Source organism: Morus notabilis, unplaced genomic scaffold (assembly GCF_000414095.1).
Source record: "Morus notabilis unplaced genomic scaffold, ASM41409v2 Scaffold727, whole genome shotgun sequence".
NCBI lineage: Eukaryota > Viridiplantae > Streptophyta > Magnoliopsida > Rosales > Moraceae > Morus > Morus notabilis.
In genome coordinates this window covers 226,339-254,324 of record NW_010366508.1, presented here as the reverse complement: position 1 = coordinate 254,324, position 27,986 = coordinate 226,339, and the positions used below count along the sequence as shown (strand labels likewise).

Below are 27,986 nucleotides of genomic sequence, written 5' to 3'. Positions count from 1 at the left end.
AATATCTCAAAGGGACACCAGGTAGAGGCATCCTTTTCAAGAGGAATGGAGGGTTAGTTCTTGAGGCATACACAAATGCTAACTATGTTGGGTCAGTTGTTGACAGAAGATCAACTTTAGGTTATTGAACCTTCCTTGGTGGAAACCTGGTGACATGGAGGAGTAAAAAACAGAATGTGGAAGCACGGTCTAGTGCTGAGGCAGAGTACTGAGCAATGGCTCAGGGTGTGTGTGAACTACTATGGTTGAAGATTGTTCTAGAGAATCTGAAGATTATGTGGGACGGCCCTATGAAACTCTATTGCGATAACAAATCTGCAATCAGCATAGCTCACAACCCAGTGCAGCATGATCGAACGAAGCACGTCGAGATTGACAGACACTTCATCAAAGAAAAGTTGGATAGTGGACTGATTTGTACACCTTATGTATCTACACATGGCCAACTTGCTGATATACTCACCAAGGGATTAAGTAGTTTAGTGTTTGAAAATTTTGTATCCAAGCTGGGAATGGTGAATACCTATTCACCAGCTTGAGGGGGAGTGTGGAAGAATGTGTTTTACACGTGTATAGACTAAATTAGGAAAGTTTGAATATAATAGTTAGTTTCCCTAGAATTAGGTTGATTTGGTTAGTTTTCTTTTTTAGTGTGATATCCCACATATTATGGAATGTGATTGCCGTTTCTATAGGCTAGGGCTCCTGTATATAAACCGGTTGGCACAGGAAATGGATTAGTTGATGTGGTCGATGCCTTGATACTTCTATATCTAATAATTTTGAATCTGAAATTAGTTTTCAACTGATTAGAATATTTGACTTCAAGATTACTGCATTCAACACCAAGGTGTGGAATAACAAGCTTATTAGTTTACCTTCTTCATAGCGTAATTGTCATGTAATATACAATTCCTTCAATTTTTCCTCTCAAATTTCCACAAGAGCAGGAGGTCCCGAGTTCAAACCCCCGTAATTGCACTCTTTATCCCCATTTAAATTGTCATCATGTGTTGGGTCTTTAATATATCTCGGGCTTAAATATTCACGTGTTGGGCTTTCTAATTAATTTACCCACATGATTACCCATTGTCCAGCTCACATGTGAAGGGGAGTGTTAAAGTATAAAACTATTGTTGGCCCACCTCCTAATAGCTTAAGCTTTTGGGATGGATTGGTAAACTAACGGACCTAACCGTGCAAGTTCTGAGACAGCCCTACTAATAGCACGTGGTGTAACTAAATTATCAGATATCACTCCGAACTCCTCGTCTTATGTGCATACCTCATCTATCCAGTTCAGAGCATTAAATATGTTATGTACATGCTATCTAGAAGCTTCCTCTTCATGATAAACCTTCTCAAAAACTTCCTTTTTCTCCTCCAAACCAAGACTCTTCACCTTACTCGAACGCCTCTAAATTATCTTCCACGCTGGCCGTGCAGAGATTGCCACTTCGCCCCACTGTTGATTGCATGTCCTCCACGTCATCTTCATCTTCCTCGTCCGCTGCCTCCCTCAAGCCCTCAGTAACTTTCCGAAATTTGGGGCATGAAATCTCTGTTTAAGTTTAACAAAGAGATTTGAATCTCCTTCCCCCAGCATAAAATTCACATAATTGATGGAATAAAACCACTTTGTAGACCTCGGACTTGAATCATCGCATATGGGATGAAGCTAAAATTAAGAGAACACTCAGCTATGTTGATTAAGACCCCTAGTTTCTCCCCTATCACTTTTTAAACGTGTTGATTTCTCATGTTAAGGGGGAGACCTTCAACTCCAATCCAACTCGAACGTGCAGGAATCTTTAAATTCTTCTAGTGTATCTTCGGGCTCCATATTTTGACAGTGCCATAAAATCTGTTTTCCAACCACAGCATCTTGTTTTTGAGTATTTCCTCTTTCTCATCCTTGTCTATGCACCATAGGACTGCTCTATCTGTCGCCAGAGGTGAAACCTAAATCTGTCTGCGAAGCATGAAATTGAAACCCCTTTCTATCTCAGACCAGTGATGTTCCAAACAGTCTCTGAAAATAATCACTACATTGTCCAATACCTTGTTTACCTCCCTTTTTTCCAACTCGTTATACCGCAGGACATCTTTTGAAACCCAACAATCTCCTACTATCTTTGCGTAAGTCACAGTACTCCACTTGAACAATATTTTGGTTACCAACTGATAGAGGCCTTCGACTATGTTGTTGATGAAACCTTAACTGTTGTATTCCTGAGTTTTTCTGAATATAATTATCAACTCTTGGTCTTATTACCTTCCTCACCTCAGGTTTAAAATCTTCCTCAACATTCATGGTGGCTCCTCTGAAAAAGGAGGCTCTTCCCAGCAACTTGTTCATTTTGTTCATGGTGGCTCCTCCAACCAATTTTGTGACTATCTCCCGGAAGCATAATGCTTCTGACTAGCCCTGAATGAACCTTCGTGATCTTCAAGTATTCTCCCCTTGAATTCTTCAAGACTTCCACCAATAATACGTACCGTGATCCGTTGAATTTCTTCTTGAAGCCATCGTTGTTCTGGACCTTGCATATAACTTCTAATGTTTGACGCAAGTCAACCGTGCAACCGCATCCAAGAAATAAGAATTTGATTTCGCTCTAGAATTTGATTCTCCTAATCTCACTAAACTCCCATAACCATCTATATAAACTTTGTAAAGTTTAGATCCTATATTGTTTGGTCCTAATATCTTGATCGAAATGTTCATATCTCATTGTGATTAATAAGATATAACCATTGAAGAAATAAACCTAAAGAAATTGTCGAGAGAAGGAGCTTCTCTCTCTATTTTTTACCATGGTTTTTATGTTAAAAAGAAATTTTAGTACTAAAATGTCCTTGTGCATAACTAACAATCATTGGCTAGATAAGGACATATTAGTGAAATCGGCTTTTAGACACCGAGGGAGTTAGGGTTAACATTCTTTTTTCTCATCCCTTACATCATGTGCCCATTCTTACTTTACACATGAATCAATGGGAAAGAGAGACAATATCTCGTTCCACATGCCCTTAGTTTAAAGAACAACAAACACAGTCAAAACATAGGATTTAGGGAATATGAAAAAGAAAAAAAAATGAGTTAGTTACCTCCTAGTGCATTCAAACATTCCTTTTAGATGAGACTCGTTGCTTGTGAAGGCGTCTAGGTCCAGGGGGACAGCTTTTATAAAATATCCAATTTCAGGCCATAATTTAACAGGATGCCTCTTCCCATTACAGTGCAAAATCAGCTTTAGAGGCAAGAGATGGTGATGCAACCGAACTTGGAAAATTTTTGTCGTCGTTTGATCTGGTTCCAGGGAAGTGATCTCTTCCTCAGAAACCAAGGTTGGCAGATCATCTTGAGATATTATGGAGCTGTCACATCAAGCCAAGTTGGATTGAAATTAGACCTTACAAAAGCTAAGATGACAAGACATCAAGAACCAAAGGCTCCAGATTTATATAAGCCCAATTGTTTAGAAATAATAATCATAATGCTGATTTCACGAATGGGGCTACCTAGCTATCAAACTATATATGGACCACGATAATTTATGGTAGAAAATAAAAAAGTTATGGAAGTAAATGTTAACGTGAAGTGAAAAGCACAACCTGATTTGATCCAATAACTCAAACAGTAATAAGAATAACATGTAGCAATACAAAGGACATCAGCTAATTAAGATGGCTAATCAAAAAATAAAATAAAATAAAATGGTACAATTTATAGATAGTAAAATTAAAAAAGTTATGAAAGTAACTATTAAAATGAGGTAAAAGAGCACCTGATTTGTTCCAATAACACAATCTCAGAATATCTCATGGCAATAATAAAAGGACATCAAGAACCACCCCTCAATTTCAAATAACGGCATCAAAGCTCAATAAAGTTTGATGGGTTGACTTGAACCATGACCTTACATTAAAGTTTCACCACCTAGACAGAACTGATCAAATACAAAATTGAGACTGCAACCGACTTCAGGTTCTTTAACGCATTACCCCAAAGCAATTAAAATCTCAACTAACTAGCTTCAACTGAAAAATCAAGGGGGAGATATTAAACTTCAATTAATTCTCCAAGTATGCATGAACGCTTCTAACTAAGAAGAACGATCTTATTTCATCATTAAAATTCAACCAGGCCATCAAGATTACGATTTTCCTGTGCTTTCTAGGTATGACCCATCTGGAGCACCCACTAAATCAAATGGTTCAGATAATGACGCGATGTCACAAGTATGAAAATTCAAAACCAAGCAAACACAATCATTGGCGCTTTTTAGAAAAGCATAATTCAGAATCATCATTTTTTCCATAAGAAATGTAGAATTTTCTCAAGCAAATATAAATATATCACCTCTCTGTCATACTTGGAGCTTGATCTGCATTATCCAAGACTTTGCTAGATTCCTCGTCAACTAAAGTTATGCTGGACATAGGATCCATTGAACAGTTCTTGAAGGAAACTTCAACACAAACAAGTAGAGGAGAGATACTTGAAATCTCAGACGAAAAGCGATAGTCCACCTTTAGGCCATTTCCATTTACTGGATCCAAGAGCACGTAGCTTTTACGTTTTATTTTGTCTTTTATATCTCCAATGGAGATTCTTGCCAAAGACTTATGGATTGGACTTGGTTCGAAAGTATTCATATTAGACAAACCAGGCTGATCATCCAACCACGAATCTAGAGCACTCTTTGACATCAGTTCTCCAAAATCAGCAGAACCAGTCTCAGAAGTATGATTTTGCACTTTGTAAGCATTGCCAGGATCTGATAACTGAATCAAAGGATCAGCGTTGTCGCCATCTTCTCTTGCGGAACCAGTTTCATAACTACTGTAGCAGCCACTGGAACTGGAACCTGTACTAGAGTGCTGAGAACTATATTGAGAAGCAGTTTCCTCATCCAACGATCCATTTACTGAGTCAACATCATCAGATTCTGCGGGATAACTAGCGGCTTGATCCCCTGATGCATTCATTTCCAGACCTTCACAGATTAAGCTACAAGGCTTTGGCAGAGGTTCATAACGTGGAGCAGCATGAAGTACTATCTGTGATAAAGACCCAGGAAGATAAATCCGATGATTACTGGATTCAGGAATCAATGGTTTTGTTTGTCCCCCAAATATGGATTTTGCAAGTATACGTGACGAGTCCATATTTTGGTGTGGATAATCTGTTTCTGCTTCTACATCTTGTGAATCTAAATAGAATTTCAGAAGTTTCCTCAGAAAACAAGCGCGGTCACGAACATCATAGTTCAAGTCACATTCAGCCAGTTCAAGCAAATAGCTTAAAATTCTTTCAAATGTCAACATGTCTTCACCTTTTGCGTGTAATAAAACCTATAGAGAAGACAATATGAACCTTTAGAATAACAGGTGCTAGTAACGTTTAAGCCCTTCACCAAACAAATCAGATCAGCAACTCAATCTTCCAGCCAGGTAGCAAAAATGAATAGAACAACCTAAAGGAAACGCTTAAGATAACAAACACATAAAAACACATTGGAATATATATATATATATATATTATATGTCCCATAAAATAATCTGAGCTGGTAAGAGATACATGACAAACAATAATAAATCTTGCAGCATGAAATAAGAATAATCTAATGTACCTTGACAGTGGTATTAAGAATCTGAAGTTTTGTTTCTAATGCTTCAGAAGTAAAACACCATGCGAGATATTTAAGGACTGTGGTTAACATCCTTGGTATCAGCTCCCCCAGAGAGTTGTATTCTCCTACCATCCAAATGATCATTGCACGAGCTGCAGGCACCTTCATTGAATCCAAACTACGAACCAACTGAATAATGACCTTTAAAATAAACAGAAATCAGTTTCACCTAAAGAGAAACAATAAGAGTGATATCATTAGAATGATGTTTAAAAGTAAAACTCCAAACATATCTCAACTTGGCATGAAAGTATCACAAATGGCATGGAATGACCGAGTAGAGGTGTCTAATTTTGTAACCAATTCTTAGCTGCATATTTTACATACTAGCATGCCTGAGGTTGAAATTGCAACGCCATCACAAAAGTGACCATTTTAATAGAAATGGGAACACATCCAATGATTTACGAATTCAAGGCAAGAACTAACTAAGAATTAATAGCTTAGAGCTTATTGATGCACAATTACTTTGACAACCAACCACTAGAAAATGTTTACATTAGGAATTCGTCAGGTCACGTCACTAGCATGCAGCGACTCAAAACTAATATCTAATGAACCAAAGCATCAAACAAACAGATATTTTTTCCCAAAACAAACTCGCATACATGCAAGTAGTCTTTATATCTTATTTATATTATACCCTTCTTCTCTATAATTTCGAGGAAAGACAAACATTCAACAGACAAGAGGAAAAGTGAACACCAAAAACAAGTGGTGAAACAACTCAACACAGAAATCAGAAAAGAAGGATACTTTCTCATGGCTGAGCGGATCTTGCATAATGATTGATTTAATAGAAAATATTGCTTGAATCAAAACATCCGCTTCTCCATCCATTGATCCAGCGTCACTAGTAAAAAATTCTGCAATGCTGGATGTAATTAGTGGGACGAAAAGGAAGCAAATTGAGAAATTAATATTCTTGGTTCCCAAAACCCACAAACCTTGTTTAGTCAAAGCCAATAGCCCTGCCAAGCACGTACTTGCCATCTTTGGAAGTCGTTTCACACAGATACCAATTGCAGCAACGGTGTCAGCAGCAAATCTCCTGTCAGGGTTGCGAATATAATCCTGGAAAACACTATAAAATATCAATATAAGTTCATGCTATTAAATCTGTGAACCTTGATGACACAGAAATGTGTTAGATACCAAAAAAAGTCCCACATGGAATGATTATAAGACAAATAGTGGGTTTATAAGCCCTTGGGTTCCCTCCCCTCAAGCCGATTTTGCAAGGGTGAGTTCTACCTAATGGGGTTGTAACAATTGGTATCAGAGCCAGTCCACCACGTCGAGGATTCAAGTCAAAAACAGTTGCATTATAGACTGGATTAAGATGCGTTGGTGAAGCAAGCGTCGAATACTAATAGCCGAGTTAAGCAGCCAAATGAGGAAAGGGCTGCCACCGGGTCAGTGTCGATAATGTAGAATGCCATTGATTTGGGCCCACGCGTGGTGGAATGTTACAAAACCACCACGTCGAGTATGGGATCGGACGTAGTATGGACTGCGGTTCTGTAACCGTTGCCTACAGATGGGGTGACCTAGGGAGGGCTGCTACCTGATAAAAGGCAGGATCCGTGAAGTCACCCAGTAGTTGCAAAGCGTGGTGGAATGTTATAAGATAAATAGTGGGTTTACAAGCCTTTGGGTTCCCTCCCCTTGCAAGCCGGTTTTGGAAGGGTGAGTTCTACCTAATGGGTTTGTAACAAAATGTTTCCAATAAAGTCATTGCGCAGATACTTATATACAAAACTAAGTTTAAACGGAAGTTAAAAAAAAAAAAAAGAAAAGGACTTGCAACGAATATATATTTAAAAAAAAAAAACCAAAAATGCACAATCATTGGTGCACCTTTGCACATAGGTTTAACTTTCAGCAAATGGAACAATTCAAAATTAGCTGAGGAATTGGGATCAACACTTTCCTTGTTTCTTATAAGTTTGATAAACTAACATTCGTATTGGTGATTTCCTCAAGTTCACCTTTTTTTTCTCAAAATAGCAGATGATCTAGTTGTCCTACTAGAGTGGTAACATCAAAAACACAAAGGACCAGACAACTGAGAACAAGCTACACAATGAAAGCATCCAAAAGGTGTACGCCGCATAATGAACAAGTTACCAAAAGCCTCTATTATAAGAAACAAAGAAACAAAAATGCACACATACATGCAAACACAAGCATATATATAAGTTCATAATTCATCCTAGGCTGTACCTATTAACAAAGGAAAGAAAAAAGAGAAGAAACTTACCTGAAACTCTTTGAATATTAATGAAAATGAAGAATCTGTAGCAATGGAAGCCAGTATATCCAGCTTCAAAGCTTTTATAGGATAGGAATCTGAAGAGCATATGAAGAAGTCTTCAAAGTAAGGAGCAAAGAGAGAAGGCATTGCTTTTGCAAACACTTGAATGTTGCAGAGGACCTGATAGAAATCAACCATTAAACAATCTTCACTATCAATATCCACCAAAAACCGACAAAAGATGATCGATAATGAAAGAGATCTTAGCATTACTGACCAAGGAAGGTGATACAGAATTGATACGGAATGGTAAGTAGAAATGTTATTAAGCACGAATTATTGAATTGGAACAACTATCGGAAGATTGAGACAAGAATCTTTCCGGACACAATTCCTACACTCAGGTTTTCGAGAGACCTGAACTCTCCAACTTCTCACAAAACAATTCTCTAACCAACTCCCCTCTATTTTCCCCTTCTATATATCCCCTTATTCTACAATAGACACCCCCCCCCCCCCCCCCCCCCCCCCCCCCCCCCCCCTCTTTTTTTTTTTTTTCAAGAGATCTTAGCATTACTGACCAAGGAAGGTACTTACCAATATAATGCAGACTAAAAGAGAAAATGTGGCATAAATCAAAACAACAATAAGGCCTTCAGGCTTCATTCTTTCTCAAATGAAGATTGCTAAAACTAGGAAAAATTAAAAATAGAGTATGCAGGCATAGAACGCGTAAGATTAGTAAAGGAAGCAACATACAACATATTAACATACCCACACCTCAATTAATTTCAAAAACTGAAAGCTAAGGAAATGATTAACTACCACATATTTTGAGGCATTAGAGGATCTTAGGACAAACAATAGTGGTTTAACAATTCGTTTAACATCCTCCCTTGGAGCCATAATCCAGTGCACCCCTGCAGCTGCTAGTAAGACTGCACTGTTGTTGCTCCATAACAATGGCGACGTACACTGCAGCAGGATCTTGACATCTTCATTACTTCTGCTAGATGTAAAATATTCCCCTTTAAATTCCGAAGGACCATTATTTGTGAAACTTGACCTAGATAAATACACATCGTGTCCTTCAATGTAGCGTTGCATGACCATCTGTGATAATTCAGACTCATAATTCCAGCCCATGTCACCATTATCTTCCACCAATGCGAACTTCATATCTGATTCTGAGCTGCACTTTTCTGATTTATTACTTTCCGTATGGTGCAAAGAAAACATAATTGATTCCCGTACAAGTCCATGCCTTGCAACTGTGTAGCGTAGAAGGCTGCCGATTAAAATTATCTGACCCCATTCTTCAACATCAGGAAGAATTTCGCATAGTCTTTGAAAGTTTCTTCCAATCAGAGGCAAATTATTTGGACAAACAGAAGCAAATGCTGCAGCTGCTGCTCCAACCACACTGGGGGAACGATCACTTAATAGTATTCCTACAATCTGCAGAAAGAGAACAAACTCAAATTATAGGAATTGAACCAAACAATTACATACACATCTAGGTGTGTGTAGCACCAAGACCCTATTATCTCGGCAGCACATACATAAAGCTTGGTTTTTGCAAGACTGCAACTTGCCGTTAAAGCTTATTATTGACAAGACAATTAGGAATTGGTGCATGACTCAAACTTCACAACAAATGTAAATATGGTTGAAGAAACTCCTGTGATAGATTACACGCATGCTTGTGTGTGTCAGAGATATGTGTGCATTTCTTGTTGAGCAATGCAAAAATGAATAAATAATCAGTTCAAACAAAAGGTAACCGTACCTCTTCAATCGCCGTTGCATTTTCCTCTAGGCGCAAATCATGCAGCTTGGGAAGAGCATTTGCTGCACATTTTCGGACGTACACAGATGGATCTCTTGCACATTTACCAACAGCAACAAGAACAATAGGCGCAATGACGTGCAATCGGATTCCCGCCATTGTTCGAAGCGCCCAGGCTCTGACCAACGGGTTTTGATCCCCAAGATCCTTCTGGAAACAATTAATCGACAACAATGCTTCATTGGGGCGCCTAAAATAGCAAAAGAAACCCCTCATGACCAACACATAAACAGATCCTACACTAAGCTTATTAACTTTACATGGAAGAGCATCTCCAATATAGTGCTGAATTAGCATGCTAATGCTGAATTTAAGTATTTGAGTTAAAAAACACTCTCCAATGCAGTGCTATATTTAATGCTAAATTGGACATATGCTATACTTGATGGAAATTTTGGCAACCAAGTATAGCATATGTTGAATTTTAGCATTGATAGCTATTGGTTGACGTCTTTACTTTTCATTTAATCACTATTGACATTGTTAAGTTTATTTTAAAATTAAAAGTTTACTTCTACAACTTTTAAAGGTCAATGATTATGAAAACAGTAGATATGGCATTTAAAAATAGCAGTATTCATTCAAACACAAAATAAAATAACACATCAAGTGTGTTTTTACACTTTTTAATGCCAAATATAGCATTATCATTAGTATTTGCAACGGAGATGATCTAAGAAACACCTTAAATAAACATACTTTCTAGTAAAACAAATGAGAAAATCATTCAAGTTCAGAAATTTCAGTGTTGAAGCATAGCATACTTTTCAGCATAATGTAACAAGTACAAGTAAACCAGCTTCTTCACTTCTAACGACTGTGACGCCACGTTTTTAACAACCTGCAAATCAATAGAGAATTCCGTTCACTTTCCCTCAATTTCCTTCTTCAATTCCTCTCGATACCAACCAAAAGAGAAAAATCGAAATCGAAATCGCGATCGAGAGAGAATACGAGAGATGAGATCGTGACCTGAGGGAAGAAATTGGAGACGTCGAAGCCCTGGGCGATGAGAGCGAGGAGGCGCTTGAGAGCCTCACACTTCTCGGAGTCGAACTTGCTGTCGAGGAGAGGAGCGATGTTGACGTCGTCGGGATCGTCGTAGAGGTGGGCGTCCGTACCGATCCGGAACACCATTGTTGAGGCCTTGCTCAGAGTCTCCGCCGTCGCGCCGAATTGCGGGAACATCTTGGCCGGCCGGCTAGGGCTCCGGAGCTCCGGTGGTGAATTTCCTCCGTCTGGTGGTATTGGTTCGAAAACAATGGAAATATGGCCAAACTAGATCGGAATACGTTGTAAGTAATTATTTAGGTAATTATTTTTCTCTCTCTTCTCTTTATTTTTTATTTTTATTTTTATTTAAGTATTATTTAGGAAAAAAATTTTGAGGGAAATTATTTAGGAAAATTAAGATCGTTATGAAATAAAGTTTTATGACAAATAACAAAATTTAACTAAATTCAAATAAAATAATAATTTTGTGTCAAATAACATTTTTCTGAAATGTGAACGGTGAAAAATATATTTCAAAATATTTTTTATAATAAGACATTTATGGTAATTAATAATTAATTGTCATAATAATAGTTATAGTAAGTACTTTAAAATAAAAGACTTACTGAAAATATTTTTTAAAAATAGAAAATTAGAGAGTAAGTAGGTCGGAATTTCAAGACCATTTTTAGACACGTTGCTAGACTTTTGATCTTAAAAATTAGTTACGAGGTTTATGTCATTGTGGGATTTTTAATGACATTGGTTGTGTTTGACAAGGTAGTTTTGTTGGAGCGGATTTGATTTTATTTAAAGGATGGAATCCTAACAGTTTGGAGGCATTTTAAGGTACTTTTCTCGAATGGTGGTTGTACTCTTTTGGGGTTTTACTCTAAACAGTGGTGAGCTATAGTGGCGTGATAGGGGCGGCACACGTGTTTTACGTTGTGTCGTTTGATTGCAACTCGCCGACTTCACTGCATGTCCCTTGAAGTATTCTTCCTACCCAATAGTCCTTTTATCGATATCAAGTGTTTTTATTAGAAAATCACACATTGATGGATCCGATTTTTATCAAGTATTTTGTATTGTGTACTACAAGATTAACTGTATTATTATTAGTGTCTGTAAAATTTTTTAGTTAAATGAAATTTTAGAATGAAAAAAAGCAGATTCCTTTTTACAGGTTTTTATGAGATTTGTTAAGATGTGTTAGTGGCTTCCTTTTTCTTTGCGAAAACTCCTTTTTAATGTAAATGCAAATGTGAATGTTATATTTGCAACTTAAATTATTTTTGTATTTTTTATTTACAGTGTTAATATAAGTGCTACTAAAATCAAGTGTTAGCATGTAAAATAAACGTTTAAACAATTTAAAAATTATAATATTGCAATGGTTTATTAAAAACTCATACATCAACCAAATGCAATTAAATATCAAATTTGTATGACAAATTAGGTGTTAAATTAATAAATTTGATACTGACTATTACATTAATATGTGCCGCATTTAACGCTAATAATGATATTTTTATTATGAAGTGATTTTTTTTTCTTTGAGATAATTAGGCTTTATGCCATAGAATCCATCGATCGGCACATGCCATAGGATTTTTTTTAATTGTTATTTTAAATGTTATCATTTCTTCATCTCTTTTTTTGTTTTTTGAAGTTTGGGCATGAAAACTTTTCTCATACATAAAAAAAATTTACTGTTACATTTTTTTCAGAAAAATAAAAGACATAAATATAAGCATAACAACAACATAATTGTTGTTACATTAATTAAGGTATTGATCAAAAAAGAAAAAAATAGAGAGAGAAAGCAAATTTTAAAGAGTATAAACAAAAAAAAAACACAGAGAGAATGAAACATAAAAAAAAAGTCCAACATTATAATAACAAAAGATCAAGATGAAATGATTATCTTTTAAAAAATAAATTATTAATAAAAAGACATAAAATTTGGGATATAATGTGTGGAGTGTCTTGAAAGAAAAAAATATATGTAATTAGTGTTCTCTTATAATAAAATTTAATTATAATTAAGTCATTGTAATCGTCCGTTTTTGTCATTTTATGTGAGGTTCTTTTTGTCATAAGGAATTGTAATTTAAAGGGAGGTGTGGAGAGTAAAATGGGTGTGTGAATAGATCCACCTAAATAAATATCTTATTTAATATCATAAAGATAATTTTACACTTAATTCAACCACCTTTCACGTTCTCTCTCTAACTCTGTCTCCCTTACTCTCATATTCTCTCCAACTCTTCGTTTAGAATGAGCATATAGCGAAATGGGGTCGGGTACACTTCCTCCACCCCCATCTCCGCTTTCACCTTTGCCTCTTACCCGCTCAGATATCCGCATATTTGAGATCGAAGTCAGGGTCGTGGAATCCCCATCAGAAAGGCTTCATCTATACCTTACCCATTTACCCAATAAGAAAAATAAAATTTTCAATATTATTAACACTTAAATAAATTGCACCAAATTAAATATAAAAATTGATCAATATAATATTGATATTTCGTGAAAACAAACCAAGGTTTCAAAAGAAAACCCAAACTCTAAAAATAACTAATCAAATCTTACAACCATATAAAGATTTAATCCAAGACCTAAATAATAAATTAAAGTCTTAAAAGTAAAACATTAAAAACAATAAGAACATTATTGTTATGATTTTTTTATCTCCTCCACGCCAACTTCATTGCTTGCTTATTCTTCTTAGGCATCATAATTCACAAAACTTGGAACCCGTTACAAGAAATGACATAAAATAATATTTCAATTCAGTTTAATTCATTACTAAATAAGCAATAAACATGAAAAATACATTATTTTTTAAGATGGTAAAATAGTAAAATACTTTTAATTTTTTTAAGACTCGTATTTTTAAGTATTATTACGATATATAATATATATTTGTATAAAAAAATATTTTTATAAATATATGTATATGTATATCGGGCCGGGGGTGGGGAGCTCTTCCTCCGCCCTCACCACGCTTTCGATTTGAGGGACAATATAAATCTCCATCCCCGCCCCTATCCCTATTTAATAACCTCCATATACGCCCTATTCAGGGTGGTACCCGCGGGTAAAATACTCATCCCTACTCTTCGTCTCTCTCCCTCCCACCTCATTTCAGAAAAAACTCTTCGTCTCTCTCTCTCAACTCGCAATTGTTGCCACCATCTTGCAAATGCCGATGCCAATACTATTGCCTTGCCAATGAGGCCACCATATTGTGTGTAGTGTGGAGGCCACTATCTCGATGCCGGAGATTGCCACCAATAGGAGATTCGTAGGCACCGAGACTATGGGAAATAAGTTCTCCCTTGGATCTCTATCACTTACAAAAGATAAGATCTCACCAACACGAGAGATTTGAATAAGTTCTCACTGGCAAATGACGACCGCTCTCGCAATTTTCATTCTCCTCCACGTGACAACGATCTTGGTTCTCTTCAGCGCGACGGTGATCTTTGTTCTCCTCTGTGCGACGCCGATCTCTCCACCATGAGATGTAATAGGATATTTATTATTTATTTAATAAAAGAATTTATTCATTACTTTATGTGCATAGATTATTAAATATTGTATGAATATTATTGAAAATTTCATGATTATTTATGTGACTTTAAATATTGTATATACGTGTTATATGTGAGAAGATAATATTTAAGGATCATAATAAAAATGATGTTCGTAATGAATTTAGTTAAACTTCATAATCTTTAATTAAAACATTACTAATACATGTCATTCTCATTTAGAGTGGAATGGTGTTATATGCACTATTAATATGACGAGATATTGAATGAGTGCATTACGCATAATGAGATTGTGTGGAACCGGGACACATACACAATATAAATTTCCATTAAGAATAGAAATTCTAATTGAGTCTATCGATGGTCGTATATAGAATGATCTTAATTTTGAGTTATTATTAGACTCATATTTATGGATTTGTTCTCTTTTATTTACTCAGTATGGATTCTGAGATGTTGAATCATATTCTTTGTATGCTGGAGACATGATGAAGCGAATAGCCGTGAATGTTAATACACGAGATAGAATCCATTCCTTATTGAGAAATAAGCAGATAAATAATTCTCTTAAGGATTGATTTGGTACTTGGACTAGTAGGAGCTCCAGTTCATGAATTTATTTTATGAATCACTGTCCATTAGAGAATCAATGGTACTCAAGGATAAATGTGTAATTAGAGAGATTAACGGATTTCACCTTGCTCTAATTATGAATTATTTATGGAGAGTTAATCTATATGTAATGACTATAACAAGTGGACACCTCACAATTTAGAAGTAAATTATATCTATAATTGCGAGAGTGCAATTTCAAGTTTATAGTGGAGTAACTTTTGGAATTAATAGAATTAATTAATGAATTAAAGAGCTTTAATTAACTATTAATTTTATTGGAGCTCAGAATTATAGGTTTGTGAGTCTCTGCGTCGTTCTTGTAATCCTACAAGACACTAAGGGCAAAATAAAAATTTTAGAATTATGAAATTCTAAATAGAACACTAAAGAATAATTAATTGAGAATTCATTATAAATTATATAATTTGATTATTTAAATTTAAATTTTGGAACACATATGTGGAGGAGTCCACATGGTGTACATGCCCAGCACAGTGGGAATCCTTTTGGAATTCAGTTGCTTGCTCTTTAAGTTATCCAATTGACTTATTTGATAAGTTGTCCAATTGAAATTTAAATTAAATTAAGTTTGACTTAAATTGAAATTTGAATTTGAGTTAAAATTGTACTGTAGGATAAAAGAAATTTTTTTCTCTTTTTCTATTTGCTATTTGCGCTAACCACAAGGAGAAATATCCCTGTGGTGGCCGGCCCCTGTGGATAAGAATGAGAGGGGATTTTGTTTCCAAAATCAATTAGAGGTGAGAGATAATTATTAAGCTTTATTTTGGAGAAAAAGTTTAAACTTCCTCTGGGAGTCTGACAGCTATTCTATAAATAGGATATTGCAGAAAATTAGAGAACACAATTTTTGCTCTCCCTAGCAGAATGTGGCCGAATTTTATAGAGTGAAGAAAGGAAAAATTTTCTCCTAATTCCACGTTGTGCATGTGTTGGTGTTCGTGGAATACTTGAGTGTTTATTTGCTAATCCCATTTTCTTTTAGGTGTGTCCACACACACGTCTTCATAGATTTAAGGAATTGACGAGGAAGATTCAAGTATTCTAAACAAGCTTAGAGCGAGGAACGTTCATGTTCAAAGAACTCAAGTTATCGACCTAATCGTTTACTAGGTAAATTTATTCATAAATTAATTTAATTAATTTATTCGTGCATAAATTAATGTAATCTATAGAGTATCTCAAAGGTTTGTCAAAATTTTTGTTCTACGCGATCCGCTAGATACAAGCTTCCGCATAGACAATCATTTTCAAAACCAACATTATGTCCCCTCGTATATGTTAATCCAAGCCTAAAACTTGTAGCAGTTTGTAAAGTGCCTTTTGTTTAACTAAATTGCTAAAATAATGATCTAAAGACGATCTAACTCACCTCTTTAATTTTGATGAGAGAAAGTGACTATAAAAATGTTATGATATCAAAGAAAAATGTATAAATTATTAGGGAATTTTTATGGTAGAAACTATTATTTTTACTTTATTAGTGGAAATTATTGTTTTAGTCATTGACTTAGTTTTCCAACGATTCTATTTGTGGTTGACACAATTCTGTGTCGCACATGATAATTTTTTAATGTGAATAAGTACAAATCATATTTTTGAAAAACTAATCGAATAGTTAAAACAACAGTTTTTATGGGCAAAATATGTTGGAGTTTCCAAATTATCATGCACACACCACATTTCTCTATACTCTATATAGGACATCAAATTTCAGCCAACAACATAAAAGCATTTTCTTTGTTACTTATACTTAGATGAGAAGACCACAATTCCCAAAAAAAAAAAGTTGTTAAAGGAATTTTGTTTTGGGAATCTTTATGGTAGGACATGTATTTTTATTAAATCGATAGAATCATTGTTTTTAATTGTTGAATTAGTTTTTAACCGGTTAAATTTGTGCGTGTTCTCATTAAAAACTTACAACAAGTAATACAGAACTATCCATACTTCATATTAGACTATTGAAAAACTAATTCAACGACTGAAACACAGTTCTTATTCGTGGAGCATAAATACATATATTAAGCTTATGAGTTTGGACCGAGCTAAAAGAATCCGTCCGAAACTTGTCATTATTGACATGAGTCCGACTCATTTTAGAGCCTGTTTGGCTCATAAATTAGAATTATTTTCGATTTACTTGTATTTTTTGTGAGAGAAAATACTGTAACGAACCATGAATTATTATTCGAATCAGAGAATGAATCATCCAAATTGGCTCATAAATTAGAATTATTTTCGATTTACTTGTATTTTTTGTGAGAAAAAATACTGTAACGAATCATGAATTATGATTCGAATCAGAGAATGAATCATCCAAGCAAACGAGCTCTTAATGTCCAAATCGGGCCAATAGGTTAGGTCCAAAACCAACTTGAATGAACCTCAATCAGTTTAGACCAAATTAAACGGACCGAAAAAAAACCGTCATTATTGAAATGGCCCGACCCACTTAATGTCCAGGTTGGGCCAATAGTTTAGGCCCAAGAACAACTTGGATGAACCTCAGTCGTGAATCAATTCCCACTCTCGATCTCCATCATCAATGCCACGGGCGTGACAGTCACGCGCCAGTTAAACCCTGTTGCAGTTTTTCAACTACCAAGTACCATGTCTGCCTCTTTGTTAAGTGAAGAATCACGCTGAACACAAAACACACTCCCCAACTCTGAGCTCCTTTTGTCGTCTTCTCCAGCTTTTTTCCCAACAGTTCCATTTCTCAATTATAACTCACTCACCCCTTTGACCACCATTTTTCACCCACACCCAAAAAAAAAAAATCCAAATTTTCCTCTTCTGAAATTCCAACACTCCACGGCCCAATTTGCTATTTCATCGCCGGATTGCGAGCTTCGATTTCCGTACGGCTATCCGGGTTGAACTTAAGCCCTCTTTCCCCAATTCTACATTTTTTAGTCGTTTTCAGTTATTGCATGTCTTTCTTTGGCTGAGCTTTTTGTTGCTACATTGTCGTTTTTGAGGTTTTCTTCTCCGTTTTTGTGCTTGTTTAGGGTTCTTGCTTTTCTATTTCGAGTTTTTTTTGCCTCAATTTAGATGAACATTTTATTTTGTTTTTGTTTTTTGTTTTTTGTTTGTTTTTTTGTTTTTTATACTTTTCTTTGCATGATGGGATTTTGGGATATTATCGTGTGATAAAGATAGACTCGGTTTTTTTGGTCGAAATAACGACTTGGTTTAATAATTGGAATATCATTCTTGTACTGGTTGCGTGAATGTTTTTGAGTCTTTTGTTTGGTTGTTTGTGATTATTATTTTTTTTCCTTTTCACTCTTTTTAGTATTTGTTGGATTAATTTGAATTTTTTGGAATGAGTGGTCTTCTGTATAAGATAATGGCTGAATTTTTTTTTTTAAGCCACATTTTGTTGAGATTGTTTGATGGTTATGAAGTTTTTTTGTTTTTTTATTTTTTATTGTTTTTATTTGTTAATTTATGAACTTAAACGCATTTCGGTTTTGTATATATATATATATATATTTATATATTGATGAAGAAACGAATTTTATTAATGGAGAAATATTACAACAAAAGTAACCCTTTGAGGACAAAAAGTTCTCAGAGAGTATAGAATACATTTCGTTTCTTGTTTCCAGAAAAAGTTCCCAGAGAGAACATAGAAAAAACCAAAACGAACTGAAAAATAACAAGACACACTAGTGACTAAAAACACTAAGGCGCTTGCTTCTGTGATATATAGTCGATGATGTTTTCTTTTTCACATTTGCATGGTAAACTTGTAAAGAGGTTTTTACTTCCCAAGCACTATGCATCAAATGGATATTTTCCCTGCAAATAGGTTTGACAACTTGCGCATATTTCAAATTTCAGATCAAATGGGAAGTTCAGTGCCCACGTCAGAAGATTCATATGAAAGTGACACTGAAATGGACGAGTCTGTGGAGGAAGCTTACAAAGAGCTAAAGAGTGGAAAACATCATGTGAAACTTTGGGATGGAACTTTTACTTGCCCATATTGCCAGAAGAAGAAAAAGCAAAACTATCTCTATAGAGATCTACTCCAACATGCTTCTGGGGTGGGAAACAGTCCTTCCGACAAGAGAAGTGCAAAACAAAAGATCACTCACTTGGCTTTGGCCAAGTTTTTGGAGAAAGATTTAGCGGGTGGAGTTGGTCCCTCGGAACCCGCAGGCGAGGAGAAAGCCCCTGCCCCTGCCCCTGCCTCTGCCCCTGCCGCTGCCCCTGCCCCTGCCGCTGCCCCGGTTGTTAGTTGTGACAATGATGACAAGTTTGTGTGGCCTTGGATAGGGATTGCGGTTAATCTTCCCATTACACAGACAGAAGATGGGCGATTTGCCGGAGGAAGTGGGTCTAAGTTTAGGGATGAGCTGATAAGCAGAGGGTTCAATCCAACTCGAGTGCGTCCTCTGTGGAATTACCGAGGTCACTCAGGAACTGCTGTCGTGGAATTCAACAAAGGCTGGCCTGGATTACATAATGCTCTGTCATTTGAGCGAGCTTATGAGGCAGATCGTCATGGGAAAAAGGATTGGTATGCCAAGAGTGATGAAAAATCTGGTATTTATGCTTGGGTTGCTCGCGCCGATGACTACAACTCAGCTACCATAGTTGGAGAACACTTGAGGAAGATTGGAGACCTTAAAAGCATTTCTGAAATTATGGAGGAAGAAGCCAGGAAGCAGGATAGACTCGTATCTAACCTTACAAGCATCATTGAGGTAAAGAACAAACATTTGGAAGAGATGGAAGTGAAGTTTAAGGAAACCTCAAATTCCATTGATGCTTTAATGGCAGAGAAAGATAGGCTCCATCAAACTTATAATGAAGGTATATCTTGGTCAGATTGTCTTTTGTACTAAATTGAAATGTGGAATCCAATCTCTTATATATTTTGGTTCATCAAGTGTCCGGCTATTCCAATTCTTGAAATGTATACGAGGTCCATCAGAAGGATAAAGTAGATTCAATTTTCTCATTTTTCAGTTGTTTTGTTTGCTATTTGTTCTACAAGGTGTTGTTGTATTTTGGTGAACTCAAGTTAAGCTGTGTAACTATTTGTATTTGTAGAGATTAGAAAGATCCAATCAAGTTCACGAGATCACCTTCAGAGGATTTTGAATGACCATGAAAAACTTAAGTCTCAATTGGAATCTCAAAAAAAGGAGCTTGAGTTGCGTGGCTCGGAGCTGGAGAAGCGTGAGGCTGTTAATGATAGTGAAAGAAAAAAGCTTGCTGAGGAGCTTGAAAAGGTTTGGCATTTTGCATTTCATGGTACTTCATACTTCAGATGATATGATGGCATGCATATCAAGGAGGTGTATATAGACTCTTTGGGGCAAAGGAATTTGATGGTGGTCAAGAATATAAAGTGCAAGATTGTTACTGAGGGTTAAGTTGAAACTAGTCTGGCTGTCCAAATATGACTAAACATTGCTAAAAGTGATAGGTGTAAACTAGAATTTATATGAATGCTCATGATGCTTCATCTTGCTTGTACGTACTTGGTGGAGGTATTTACCACTAGTTTAATCGCAAGTCATTTATATGATGAACCCCATTAAAATTTAAAAGCTGGTATATCCAATATGATATCTATGTGATTTTCTGTGCATTTTAGCAGTGTTACTTATGATGTATTTGGACTAAATCACACCACACTTCCTTGTGTTTAGGAGAGTGCATATGTTTAGTGGCTTAATATATAAACTATTAGTCGGAAGTTTAGATTTCATATTATTTTTTTCCCCTTCCCTAAAACCTAGTAAGGTTTCAAACAAACTTTGGGGCTTATTTACTGCAGTAGGTGGAGTTGCAAACTTGTCTTAATGCTGAACCCCGATGATACTGATTTTTTTGTTCTTTCAGAATGCCATCAGAAATAGTTCTCTTGAAATGGCTGCTTTGGCGCAAGAGAAGGCTGATGAAAAAGTGATGAAATTGGCAGAAGATCAGAAGGTTGTTAAGTTATTTTCAAGTATTTTATTATAACCAAGTTATTTCCTTACTAATTCCAGAGCAAATAAAATTAACATATATGGCAACCAATTTCATCCAGAGGCAAAAAGAGGAGCTCCACAATAGAATAATCCAGCTAGAAAAGAAACTGGATGCAAAGCAAGCGCTTGAACTTGAAATTGAGAGGCTAAGAGGCTCACTGAATGTTATGAAACACATGGGTGATGATGATCTAGAAGTTATTCAAAAGGTGGAGGCAATACAGAAAGAGTTGAGAGAAAAGGAAGGAGAATATGATGATTTAGAAGCTTTGAATCAAACTCTGATTATAAAGGAGCGTAAGTGCAATGATGAGCTGCAGGAGGCTCGGAAGGAATTGATCAGTGTAAGTTTCTTTTAATTTTTTTTCCTGCTATATATATATATTGTGTGTGTGCGTGTTGGCCTGCCTCATATGTAGCTTTTGATTGCTGCTAATGACTGTCTTGCGGTAGAATCTGTATTGAAAGATCTTGGAGTGTTCTTTGTTTTCTTTTGTTTGTTTGTTTGTCCTTTTTTTTTAGCTCGCAATTCTATGATTAAGTTTTGATGCACGCGTTCCCATGTTTATGGACTTAAGCTTCTTTTACTTGAAACAAAAGGTCTATATAAAGAATTTGGTGGCATAAGGAAAAGGGTGTATTGTATATTACTCCCTAAACTATACCAAATCAGCCTGCCTTTTGTGAACATTTAAGGGCTAAAATGCAAATTAATGACAGTTTTCCTTGGTTGAGTGTTTAATTTCCAAGTTCACTGACAATTTGAATACATATTGTATTAATATCTTTGTTTTTTTAATTGAACTTCATTGTTTAATCTCTTTTTTTATTAGTCATTGTAAATTCTTGTTAATTTTCGGGACCAATTACTTAAAAGGTTCAAAGATTCAGTGTTAATTTACAATTTAGGTGTAGTTTAATCCAGAGTGGAATTTACTTTGGAGAGTTTAATAGATCAATTGGAGGAACCATAATGTGGACTATGATCTTAACTAATTTTGGACTTTTAGGGCTTGAAAGAAACATCAAGTCGTGCCACAACTGGTGTCAAACGAATGGGAGAACTTGACACTCAGCCATTCCTGGAATCGATGAAGAGAAAGTATAGTGAGGAAGAAGCAGAAGATCGAGCGATGGAGCTGTGCTCGTTGTGGGATGAATATCTTAAGGACCCAGACTGGCATCCTTTCAAAGTTACCATGGTTGATGGAAAACATAAGGTTTGTTTTCTGTAATTATTTTCAAGTTTGGTTCTTCGTCCTACATTCTAGCCCTAGTTTTGCTTTGTTCTGAAACATGCATAGTTTGTGATTTTTAGAAATTTTGTAAAATAACATATTTTTCTTGTTAGTGAAACTATGATTATGCAAAACTCAACTTATATCACCAGCGCAGACATTCTCTCCTATATATGCCAAAAAAAAAAAAAAGAGTTTAGTATTATATGAACACTCCCACTAGTGTCTTAGAAGTATTTACGTTACTTCACTCTAGAAATTTGTCTTGAAGAAAAAAATTCAATCAAAAGATGTTACAAACTTTCTGAGATGCCCTCAGGAATGGTGCTTTTGTCTGGCATTGATGCTTCACATGGTTTAGTTAGTATTTTGTCTAAGTTATATTTTATTTTATTTTTGATACCCAGAAATCCCCCGGCCCACTTTGTGAGCCCGAGTTAGAAACTGGAGCCCTCCGCCAATATATATCATCTAATATCTTTTAAGGCTCCCTTTTCTTGGGCAAACAGTTCCTGTTTGCTGCGGCTACCTTGTTATGATTTTAGTCTGATATATTTTTCCAATGTCAATTTAATTAATTCAGGAAATTATAGATGATAAAGATGAAAAATTGAAAGCTTTGAAAAAGGAAATGGGTGCTGATGTTTATAACGCGGTGACAAGAGCTTTAATTGAGATAAATGAATACAACCCAAGTGGCAGATATATTACCCCTGAACTTTGGAACTGCCAAGAAGGGAGAAGGGCTACTCTAAAGGAGGGAGTTGAAGTGATACTTAACCAATGGAGAACAAAGAAACGCCTACTGGAAATGGATTGAAGGTTGATTCTGGTTCCTGGTTTTTTAAATTTATGCATGAGAGTACTTTTCCATTGCATGTATGATTCTATATTCTCTATTTAAGCGATTTAAGTTGATAACTGGTTATGTAAAACTTGGGCCGGTTAATAACTTTGCAGGACAGTGAGATACAATCCCAGGAGCTCCGTACCATGCCGGGGTCGGTATTTCCATTCTCGCACTTTCTAACATTATTGTTCAGCACCATAGGTGTCGAGCCCCACAAGACACAAGGGCATGGACCCAACAATGCAGGGCCTCTGCCCATGTCTTTTGTGTGGCACCGAAAAATATTGATTACCAGGAGATAGAAAAGAACAAAGCTGATTAGCCAATTCTATATACTATATGCTCTGTTCGCACTACAAGAGGCTTTGGTTGTCAATTATCCAGTTTGACAAAATCCTTGCATATTTTTATCATAGAATTGTTACAATTACCTATCGCGCCGGTATTTCACTTTCAGACACAAGAAACAAATCCATCAACTTTCTTTTTTATTTTTATTTTTTTGGTGGTGTTGCAGGAAATAAGTTGAGTGCCAAGATGGAATAATAATCTTTGAAGCTCGAATGGTGAAACAGAAGATGGATGGGATCACCCATGTCGTTTCTGGTCATGTACTCTTTATGTATAAGGCATCTACTCACAATTATCTCTGTGTATCGCTGGGTTTTATAACCTACGAACTTGTGATGTGTGGTTCTGGAAAACTTGCTGGGAAGAACTGCATTTGAGCTATCGTGGGTTTTAGCATTTTTAGTGATATTGACGTTCAAATTTTCAATGTGTAGGAGCGGACGTGGTTGGAAAACTTGTTTGGCCATCTAATCCATGTAACATTATAATTTCCTTGGTCCTTTTTATTTTATTTATTATTTTTTTTTTTTCCAACTGAAGTCTTGATAGGTTTTGCTTTTGTCGTTGCAATGATGATGACAAAAATGTGCCCCGTTTTGTCCTTTTCTCGTGAAATTTCACCAGAGTCCAAGGGTAAAATTCTGGTTCTGTCGAGTTTGGCTTGAGAATCGAACTAAACACTAAGAACGAGAAAACCGTTGAAATATGTACTATTAACAAAAGCATCACTAGAACGAGGAAATGCACAAAATATATGTACTAATAGCAAAATGACTAGAGTATGCATGCAGAAACACATGAGAGATCAGAGATCACTATTGTATATATTACCAAACAGACGAGTGATGACACTTGCATTCTTTCAAGATATGCCAACAATGCTTTCATTTGAACATACGTTTGAAAGCAAGATCAAATGCTAATTAACTAATTTACGATGGTAAACACGGTCTGCAGGAAGGTAAGAATCAGGAGGCCAGCGGCAGCAACGACTGAAACAAGCGCCCATGGGTGTTTGAAATAATCATGCATGAGAACTGTTCGATATCTTGGTCAGCTACGTCCACAACATTCATTCACTTTTGCGATAAGATGGACATAATAAACTTCTTTGACATAAGTGTCATTCTAAAGTTGATTGAAGAATCTCGTAGCATCATCAGTATTCAACCAGTTGTTAATGATCCCACTTTTGCAAAGTATTTCCATGTCTCCGGTAGTGTTAATGAGGTTGTCCAATAGTATGGCGTAAGAAGTAATTATTGGAGAACAATTTGGAAGACACTGCTCTAAGCAGATGAGGTTCCGAAAGAGAGATTCCGTGTTCTCATCAATGGCTAGTGGTGGAATTATGAGGACACCATCTTCAAATTTAATATCTAGATTGATGTTGATAAAGTACCTGTGAGATTATACAATGAGAGAAAATGAAACTAGGATTTCTTGGAAAAATATTATGATCAATAAACTAATAAGGTTTATATAGTATAACCATAACAGTAAATGATATCTTTTATTCTTCTCCTCAGAGGATATTCTTAGATTCAAATCTTGACAACCTCAATATAGGAGGTCTTGTCTGGTCAATGGTTGTGTGGCGTTGGACCCATAGTGGTTTGTCTGAAACTAGGCTTATCCTTTGAGTAGAAAGAGAGATTCCGTGTTTTCATCAATGACTAGTAGTTTATCATTAATAAATCTATAATTTGTTGATTAAAATTGATTAATTACTAATTAATTTTGTTAATTATTAACTAACATTGATTAATAATGAATAATCACCGAGTTTATCAGTGATATACTAAAATCAATCAGTAATTGAATAATGAGCTAATAAAAATGGTCGTTTTTGTAATTTTATAAAATTTCAATCATTTATGAAGGAAAAATATACTAAAAAAAGATTGAGGACAAGAATAAGCATCATTAGAATTTAGAACAAGGCTTGCTTGTAAAGATTGTAACATTCTATTTAGTAAAGCAGAATACATATTATAGCTAGCAAAACAAAATGTGAGGTGGAAATACAAAAATACATCAAAGATCCTAGTCAAAGGAAAACGCTTACATTACATTATATTTCTCCACAATGGTACAAATGAACATAGGCTTGAAAGCAAGATAAAATGCTACTTAATATATAATTAATTAATGATGGTAAAGACGGTCTGTAGGAAGGTAAGAATCAGAAGGACAGCAGCAGCAACGACTGAAACCAGCGCCCACGGGTGTTTGAAATAATCATGCATGAGAACTGTTGTATATCTTGGCCAACTATATTCCTTCACTTCCGCAATAAGATTGGAATAGTAAAATTGTTTGATGAAAGTGTCATCGTAAAGCTGACTGAAGGATTCCGCAGCATCATCAATAATCAACCAGTTGTCAATGATCCCACTTTTGCAAAGTATTTCCATGTCTCTGGTAGTGTTAATGAGGTTGTCTGATAGTATGGCGTAATAAGTCACTATAGGAGCACAGTTTGGTAGACACTGCTCCAAACAGATGAGGTTTCGAAAGAGTCTCCGTGTTCTCATGAATGACCAGTGGCGGAATTTCGAGGACACCGGCTTTAAATTTAATATCTAAAATGGATGTTGATTGTGTGCCTTATCCAACGCAAAATAGTTAGGAGAGAGAAGAAGGAAAGAGAAGAGAAAATGAAGTTAGATTTCTTGTTATTAATGCAATTGCTGAAAAATACCATTGTAAGTAAACTAATAATTGTAAAAAAGAGACTATTCTACTCTTATTAATAAAAGTAAGAGACAACTCTAATCTAATGTAAATAAGCTCTAATAGTACCTTTCTTGAACTTGATTCCAGCCTCCGTCAGTCTTGTAGCTGAGGGCATGGGTTTCCACTCGAAACTTCTCTCATGTAATATATACTAGAGCATAACACCAATGAGTTCCTCACCGTGTCAAAAATATGCTTGCTCTCATGTTTCCTCGAAAGCAATTGTTCAGTAACTGCGGTAATGTCAGAAAGCGGTCTTTTCGAGAAATTGAGACCAATATAACGGAAGTACCTCAGGACCAATGTCCTAAGGGGATACATCTGGTCTTCGGGATTCCAGTTCCTGGTAATGGCAAGCAAAAGCTCCAGAACCAGCCAAGGAATTTGGTTCTCTAGCAATATCAGGTCATGACTTAAAAGTTCGTTGTGAATACAGGGCCATCATCTTTTCGAAGATCCCTTTTCACATTTTTGCGGAGCAGCTCAATAAAAAGCAACCGTCAAGTACCAAAATTTTTACAAATTCATCCGCACTAATATGATCAAAAGGTTCAGCATAACAATCCCGAGCCTCTTGCTAAACCTCACTAATGGCTCCGATGAGTCCTTAAAATCGTCTTTGGATTTGTACCTGGAAAACTGGAGATGAGATCGTGCAAATACCTCAATTTGATTTTTTGTGTGGCTTTGTCATAATGGTAGGGCCCTATGGAAAATGCATTGGCTTCATGAGCTCTTGGATTATGCCTGGACAATACGTTTGGGACTTTGAAGATGCAACGTCGAAGTCACATGGTCAAGTTAGTAGAGTTCATCATGTTCTCTAGTTCATTTGCCAGTGCTTCAAACTCAATTGTAATAGGATTATCTCCTCTATCTTCTTCCATTGTTTTGATTATATGATGATATTCTCTAAGAAATCAAGGGGGGGAAAAAAAAAGAAAAGAAAAAAAAGAAAAGAAAAAAAAGAGATCAGCCAAATGTACATAAGCAAATTATTACCTAAAAATTTGGAGGGTAGCGACATAAATGGACATTCCACCAAGTGCAAAAATTCAGGAAGACAATTCACTAGTAGATCGGTTGTGCTCTAATTATAATTTAAGTCATCCAAGTGCCTAACTTCTTTGAACATCCTTATAAAGCCACTATGGTTGCTAACTTCGAACAGTAAAATTTAGGTCCTAATGTTATGCGTAAAACCACGGTACTTCCGAGGGGGAAAAAACAATGTACCGTACTGTTTTGGCTAGTTTGAATGCCAAATAATTAGGACAATATCATTCTGGTACCAGTTTAGCATTTTATCAAGGTGGTATCTCCATGTTTGGATAATCTTGTTGAGGTAACTTGTTGTTCAAAGTAACATTATTTAGATCCCATGAGTCCATTTTTTGGTACATAAAATGTACTTATGCCCTTTCAATCTATAAACTTAATAGAATAAGAAAAACATAAAATTCCCAAAAATAAAATCTAAAAAAGAACACAAACTCCTAAAAAACTTAAATTTACAAAAAAAAAAATTAAATTATCTTTTTTTATATATATATATTTGAATTGAAAGGGCAAAATAGTCAATTTACATATAAAAAAACAGATTAAAGTATAAGATATTTTTCTGAATAATAATATGTACCTTAAAATAATAATATTAGAATTATTATTATAATTATGGTATTATTTGTTAAAATGTTACAATTATATTATATTATATATATTATCTTGTAATATTATTATATATTATATTATAAAATATAATTACGTTATAATATATGATATATTATTATATAATATTAAATAAATATATATTAT

At 35.5% G+C, this 27,986-nt stretch overlaps 2 protein-coding genes and 1 pseudogene across 6 annotated transcripts in view; 1 reads left to right on the top strand and 2 right to left on the bottom strand.

Moving 5' to 3' along the window:
• Window positions 1-11,071, bottom strand: part of LOC21394675 (AP3-complex subunit beta-A) — a 47,599-nt gene extending 36,528 nt beyond the window's left edge. For both annotated transcript variants that reach the window (XM_024173702.1, XM_024173701.1), the window contains exons 1-10: window positions 10,778-11,071; window positions 10,570-10,646; window positions 9,746-9,995; window positions 8,782-9,414; window positions 7,963-8,136; window positions 6,647-6,773; window positions 6,456-6,565; window positions 5,640-5,840; window positions 4,367-5,361; window positions 3,112-3,381 (exon numbers count right to left, since the gene is read on the bottom strand). In XM_024173702.1, the coding sequence (XP_024029470.1) occupies window positions 3,112-3,381; window positions 4,367-5,361; window positions 5,640-5,840; window positions 6,456-6,565; window positions 6,647-6,773; window positions 7,963-8,136; window positions 8,782-9,414; window positions 9,746-9,995; window positions 10,570-10,646; window positions 10,778-10,993 (3,053 nt within the window). In that variant the 5' untranslated portion in view covers window positions 10,994-11,071. The remainder of the gene's footprint in view (window positions 1-3,111; window positions 3,382-4,366; window positions 5,362-5,639; window positions 5,841-6,455; window positions 6,566-6,646; window positions 6,774-7,962; window positions 8,137-8,781; window positions 9,415-9,745; window positions 9,996-10,569; window positions 10,647-10,777) is intronic.
• Window positions 11,072-17,582: 6,511 nt separating this feature from the next.
• LOC21394674 (protein INVOLVED IN DE NOVO 2) lies at window positions 17,583-23,938 on the top strand. 4 transcript variants are annotated; one of them, XM_024173698.1, is made up of 9 exons: window positions 17,585-17,858; window positions 18,847-19,824; window positions 20,065-20,246; window positions 20,863-20,952; window positions 21,053-21,337; window positions 22,004-22,213; window positions 22,815-23,053; window positions 23,192-23,232; window positions 23,599-23,938. In XM_024173698.1, exons 2-7 carry the CDS (start codon window positions 18,852-18,854, stop codon window positions 23,049-23,051), a joined length of 1,977 nt encoding a protein of 658 aa, XP_024029466.1. In that variant the 5' UTR covers window positions 17,585-17,858; window positions 18,847-18,851; the 3' UTR covers window positions 23,052-23,053; window positions 23,192-23,232; window positions 23,599-23,938. The 4 variants fall into 4 exon arrangements, with proteins under 4 accessions (XP_024029467.1, XP_024029466.1, XP_024029465.1 ...); XM_024173697.1 differs by having other exon boundaries at window positions 17,585-17,872; XM_010110453.2 differs by lacking the exon at window positions 23,192-23,232 and having other exon boundaries at window positions 17,585-17,872.
• A 547-nt stretch (window positions 23,939-24,485) lies between these two features.
• LOC112093979 overlaps window positions 24,486-27,986 on the bottom strand; it is a 15,233-nt pseudogene continuing 11,732 nt past the window's right edge.